At 43.7% G+C, this 6,406-nt stretch overlaps 1 protein-coding gene across 1 annotated transcript in view; it reads left to right on the top strand.

Annotated features, from left to right (window-relative positions):
* The first annotated feature begins 8 nt into the window (after nucleotides 1-8).
* The window catches only part of KHDRBS1 (KH RNA binding domain containing, signal transduction associated 1), a 20,113-nt gene continuing 13,715 nt past the window's right edge, over nucleotides 9-6,406 (top strand). Inside the window, exon 1 of the mRNA XM_019512273.1 lies at nucleotides 9-153. Within this exon, the coding sequence (XP_019367818.1) occupies nucleotides 60-153 (94 nt within the window). The 5' untranslated portion in view covers nucleotides 9-59. The remainder of the gene's footprint in view (nucleotides 154-6,406) is intronic.

Here is a 6,406-nt window from a genome sequence, read left to right on the forward strand (position 1 = left end):
CATCGCAGGCGCCCGCCGCCGCGCCCACCCCGCTGCTGCCCGGCGCCGCCGCCGTCAAGATGGAGCCCGAGAACAAGTATCTGCCCGAGCTTATGGCTGAGAAGGACAGCCTCGACCCGTCCTTCACGCACGCCATGCAGCTCCTCACGGCAGGTACGGCCGGGGGGAGGAGGGGCGGCCCCGCTCTCGTCCCCGTCCCCTCGGTTGGCTGCCATGGCAACGGCACGGGGGGAGGAGGTGGCAGCCCCCCTCCGTGTATGAAAACCCAACAGCATTAGGAGCCCCCCCCCCACCCCACAGTGAGTGAGTGAAAGGCATACTGATAAGTTTCTTGGGGCACAGCCCCTTCCCAAGACCGACCCGCGGGCGAGATGGAGAAACGGCCGCCTTTGTTCTGCGTCTGGCGCGGTCGCAGGCTGCATGCCGGCTTGGCTGCCCCGGGGGGCAAACCCCTGAGGTGGGGGGAGGGGGGATTTGTAAGCAGCTGGCAGAGGATTTCGCTTTACACCTATTAATGAAAACGGCGCGCACTCCTTGCGAGCTGCCTGATGACGCCCCGGTTCCTTTCACGCGACGATGCTGGTGCTGAGGCGAGGATGGGTGTATGATATTGCCTGCTGATTCTAGGGGAGCTGCTGTGATGTATCAGTAATCACCGGTGTACGTCTGATTCTTGTATCAAATCATTTTATAACCTTATTTTGATCCAAACTTGATTGCTTTTGCTCCCTGCCATCTTCAGCTGCCTGATGTGCAGCTCCATTCTGCTTGCTCCGTGGGGCGAAGGAAGTGTTAGGAACTTCCTATTCTTCCAGGCAGATTGGTGTCCTCGGCCCACTTGGCAAAGATCCAGGTGCTGAGGTTTTATATCAGACGTTTTCTTAATCCGAACAACCAGACTTGTGAATTATATCGGAGCACTTACCTGTGCAGTTGATCATTGCTTATAATTTAAGAATCCTTTGTTGTTTTTCCTGTGCTGCAAAATCAGTTTGCTTGTTTGGATTGCCTTGAAATGTGTGGCATCTAGGATGGCGTTGCTCAAATTTTGAGATCAGATGAGCAAAGAATTCTTGATGCAGCCTTTAAAAAATGAATTTTACAAGATCAATTTATAATTCTCTTTGTGGCCTCCTCCTCCCCTGCCCCCACTGATCTTTGGTCACTCAGCGTATCTTGCTTAATCAAGAGGTGCTGTATAATATCAGTGTTGAAAAAGTCGTTAGCCTTAATTTGGAATTTTAGGTTGGGGCTAAAGAGACTGAAAAATGTAAATGCGGCCAGAGCAGGTTTCTGAGGCAAAAGGGTTTTTCAAGCAGACTCTTAAAATAGCTGTGGTTACTGAACTTGAGCTGTATCTGTGCACTCTAAATTGCAGTCTGTACGTTTTCAGACGGTGCATGTTCCTGCCTCTGCTTGTATTTCCCAGAAACTCCCCTTGGAAGTTTTGTCCTGAAATGAAAACTGTTGGCTCAAGAGCAGTGTTCTGAAGTACTCTAAAATGCACATGCAAACTCCAGTTTTACTTTAAAAATATTATCAAGAAAATCAGCAGATTTAAAGGACAGATGAATGGGCTATAATGTAATTGGTTTCCTGCTCAATGGACAAGAGAGAGCTATTTTCTCTCCCCACTTGAACATGGGGATTCTGATGCATGGCTTCATCATGAGAGCTGGGTGTGTGTTAGCCCTTTTACTGACTTTATAATCCAGGATTATGGGTCATCAGAGCAGTGAGTATGATGAAGGGATCATTAGAGCAGTGTCACAGCAATTTAGGGATGTCTGAGCAACTGGAAACAATGGAAAGCGTTAAAACAATGCGGAGGAATATAGGAGGCAATAAAAAAGTTCACTGAAGAGTGGGATGGAGCGGAGGAGGAGTCAGAGCTTTGCAGTGGCAGATGTTGAGGAGTAAGGTCTCTATTGATACCTTAAAAAAAGTCCCCACTGATACTGTCCTAGTCCCTGCACTGTTCTGTATCCTCTTCCAAGTTCCTCAGCCTGTAGGTGGGTCTTGTGCTGATGGTGGTTGTTCTGTGTGAAGGAAACCTGTTTTGACATGCAGAGAAATAAATAAAAGGAACATGGGGTAGGAGCAGTAAACAGGATATTCCAAGCCAGGTTTCCCTATCTGCCACCTCCAGCTCTGTGGCAGTAGTTACCCCATAACTGGATGGAATAACTACTGTCAAGGACCAGAAGGGGAGTAGGTCAGTTGGAATGCAGTGCATGGGAGTGATGAAAAGCTCATAGTGGAAGGGATAGCCCAAAACCTTTGTTAATGTAGAGGTAAGGTTTCCTGGTACTGCCGTTTGCCCTTCCAGAATGTGGACAGTAGTGGCTAAATGTAAAACTTGGAGAACCAGGAAGGGAAGGACTTAAGGTATCCCTTCCCCCCACCCCCCGAGCATGTGTTCTTTAAGACAAATCTTGGGTTTGGGTCAGGTGTACTGAATGGGAGCAGCCTAGGCTCCATTGCAGATGTGGCTGTTGCCCATCACTAAGCCCTGGAGACCATAGAAACATATGTCTCTGTGCAGCTGACAGTCTCCATGGCAAGAAGGCATCCTTATGTACTTCTGCAGAAATAGGCTGCCACATTCAGGACTGAAATGAGGCATGTTTGATCCATCAAGGTAGACATGTGCTGTTCCTTACAGCTCTGGTCCAGGCTGTACTGCTCCACTTCACACAGTGAACGCAGATGGGGTGTGTGCAGATAAATGCTGGAATTCAGCTCTGTAGAACACAGCACACTGGCACATTCTTAATCCTTCTGCTAATTGCTATTCATATATTCTGAGATTTTTAAGGCAGAAGGGGATCATGAGGTCATCTCATCTGACCTTCTAGATAACACGGGTCAGAACATTTCTCCCAATTACTCTCCTGCTTCACCTAATAATCTGTTTCTTTTCCTAAAGCATTTCTTTGAACATTGTTCAGTCTTAACGTGAACATAGAAATTAGCACTTCCATCATTAGATGAATGCTTTGCACCATCTTTACTAAAAAGCACCCCAGAGGCTCTTGCCAGCTTAGCCGGAGGCAGAGTAGAGGTGTTATTAAGGTGGCATGTATCTTAATTCATGTCCTGACTTTAAAGGGTTTAAGTTTAGCCCTGTTCTGTAAGGGTATGAACCACCTCTGGGTATCTTTAACTCTTATTGTTATCCTTTGGGCATTGATATGTGTATGACCATGTTATTTAAGAATAGACTTGCCAAATGAGCTAAGAATGTCTTGTTAAATATCTGCAGCTTTTGCAGAAATAAAATGCTTGAGTAGGAGTCCCACTGCCTCAGTAGAATCTCAATAGTTCCCCCTCTGTGTAACGTTCCTAAAGTAGAACTGTTTGTCACTTAATCCTGCAAATGAGACCGTGCTGCTTTTCATGCCATCAGTTTAGTCCTTAGATGACTGAATTGCATGAGAAAATAAGATATAATCAACTTCAAAAGCTACAAGTCTGGAAAGAACTAATATTTTTCCATAGTGTAAAAAAAAAAAAAAGAAAATCAAGTTCTGTTGTGTTTTGACTGCTGGCCTGTTTTTATGTATCTGACAGCCTTTTCTATAGTCAATTCAGTTATTGACCTACTATATAAAAGGGTGATCTATTATAAGTGGGAATTTCCTTTAATTTATCAGTTTTAAAAAAAGTGGGAGGGGCTGGCTCTTTAAAAGCTAGCCCCATTATCAAAAAGCTGCTGTAATTCACAGGAAGAGTCATAAATTATCTTCCAGAACTACTTCCTTGCTATCCTAAATAATCTGAATGACGATAATCTTAATATCTGTATCCAGATAAAACTTTTCTTTTCCTATTAAGATGATGGGTAGCTTTTTAACAAATTTGTAAGAAAATGCTGGCTATTTTGGAAAATGTTTTGCACTTGTACATCAATGGGAAAATAGTTTTACACATTGGAATGAATTTATTAGCAGTATATACAGCCCAGAATTTCTAGGTCATACTCCTGAAATTCTGTTACGCTAGTGTAAAGAAGCCTGCTTAATCGGAGAAGTTACTTTAATAGTGCCATCATTACAGTTTGGTTTGCATTACAAAACCAGATTATTACTAGGTTGGATGATGTATAAATGGTATTGACGTCCTGGCTTGACAGAGTGACTAGCGTGGAAACTAAATTAAATCCTGCAGTGTTTCTTCTGACATGGGCTGAAGTCACTAGGAAAACTAAATATTGCAGCTGCCTTCCTGAAATCTAGATGGTAAATAAACAGAGGTCTTAGGTTTCAGCACTGGCATGCAACTTTCACAAGATTATATATATTCTTAACTGGATTAAAGTTATCTTCTACTGTTAAGAGATGTGAGAGAGGAATGTGTTCAGAGCAGCTCTGACTTGGTGAGTCACTTTTATAATTTTCAATATTATGTATGTATGATTTCATCCACCAGTATGAAGTGAAAAGGGATCACTTCTTTGTGATGTCACCCAGCAAGCAACTGTCACATTGGTTTGTAATGTCAGCCTCTAAGTTCTTCAGATGAAGTAGGAAAAAGCTGCATCTTATATTTCCAATGGTGGCAGGAGGAAGCGCTGAAAGAAATGCCACTGGACTCCGCTGTTTGCTTCTTAGGGTCCTGTAAAAGAGGACGACTCCTCAGATTTGGGTGTGAGACAAACTGTCTTCAAGGAATTGTACAGAGTTCATTGATCTGCTTAACAAAATTTTTCCAGGAGGTTTCCGAGGTTTCTGCTGGAAAGGGTTCTAGACCAGATTGTCTGGCGCAAAGCTCAGATTATCATCCTTCCCACCTCCCAAATTGTTTTGTATCAATTCTCCTTGTCTTCTGCACTAAATGCCAGGAGGCCTGTAGTTCTTATGGGTCTAAAGGTACTGCTGGTTTTTTTTTTCCTCACTCTCCCGATAAGTAGGTAAGATTCTGCTGTAGCTTTACCACAAAGAGACTGGCTCAGGCAGAGAATATCTGCACCTTTCAGCATCCTCTTGGACTTCTCCCAGCTCTGAATTCAGTGTAGCATTTTCTCTACATGGGTTGATGCACCTTGTGATAAGAGTCAAAGGACTGTTGTCCGTTTTCCATGCATTTATTGTCCTGTGATCCTGATAAGAGAGTTAACATTTCTGATACCTCTGCTGCCTCCATCTGATTTCTCAGAACTGAGGATGCTGTTTGATGTGGGGCTAATGAAAAGTATCCCTCATTCTTCATTGTCAACTAACAAATGCTCTGAGTCTGTCCTCACTTCAGATGATGCAGGAGCCTTTGGGGGTTAGATAGGAACAAAAATATGACTGTTTTAGTTTTAATATCTGTTGCCTTTTGTGGGCCAAGATATAAACTTTTTGACTCTGTGAAACTCAGGGAACAGGAAATATTTTCCATTATTGAAGTGTTGTTGGAAGTGGAGCAAAAGATTGGAATCTGTCCCAAAGGATCTAAAGGATTTAAGACACAAGCAAATCTGGGATGCAAGTGAAAAGTTGAAGAGTTAAAATGTGACCCTTAACGGGAACGTGCAAATATGTAGATGTCTTGTGGGAGGGTAAGAGTAAACGCTGCGTTGAGTTTAGAGCTGGGAGAAGTCCAAGAGGATGCTGAAAGGTGCAGATATTCTGTGCCTAAACCAGGCTCTTCACAGTAAAGCTACAGCAGAATCTCACTTACTTATCTGGAGAGTGAGAAGAAAAGAGTAGTACCTTTAGAGTCAGAGAAACTATGGGCCTCCTGGCATTCAGTGCCAAAGAAACGTAGCTCTGTCTCAAGGGAATGCCAAGAGGGGATGGTGAGAGAGTAAGGGTCCCCCCCCGGGCCCCCCCCCCCCCCCGGATGGCTGTATGGTGTATTTCGACCTTGACTTCCTGCAGCTGATAATATGGAAGCTGGTTTTCTAGGGCAGGTTGATTTATGCTCATTTGATGAGATTGAGACAGTTCAGTAGGAGTCCAGAAAGCTTTCCACAAGGAATTGCTATGTTGCTGCTTGGAAACAGACTTAAAAGGACTGCTTACATTACAAACATCCGCCGGTTTTCTTGTCTATCATCAAAGCGATCTCTAGTAGCAAAGTGTGTCTTTTGAATTGTAAGTTCTAGCTCTCGTGAAAAGAACCATGTTTTAACATTCCCTTCTGAAAATTTTCTTTAAAAAAAATTTTAAATGTATTACCGTCCTTCACTTAGAAACCTGCCGATCCTTGGGACTCGAGGAAGGACCATCTGAGTGGGTTTTTTTCTGTTCTCGGATTCTCAGTGTTTCATTTCACTGAAAGTCTCACCACTGTCCACGACCAGGAGAGTCTAAAAGTTCTAGGTCCTACTTGGTCTGTTCATAGAAAAGCATGTTTCACAGAGAAACTTGGGCTTCAATCCAAATCTGTCTAAAACTGAAACAGTTTCAGTGCCCCC

The sequence above is a fragment of the Gavialis gangeticus genome, unplaced genomic scaffold, assembly GCF_001723915.1.
Source record: "Gavialis gangeticus isolate Ggan-Ray unplaced genomic scaffold, GavGan_comp1, whole genome shotgun sequence".
NCBI classification, from domain to species: Eukaryota; Metazoa; Chordata; order Crocodylia; family Gavialidae; genus Gavialis; species Gavialis gangeticus.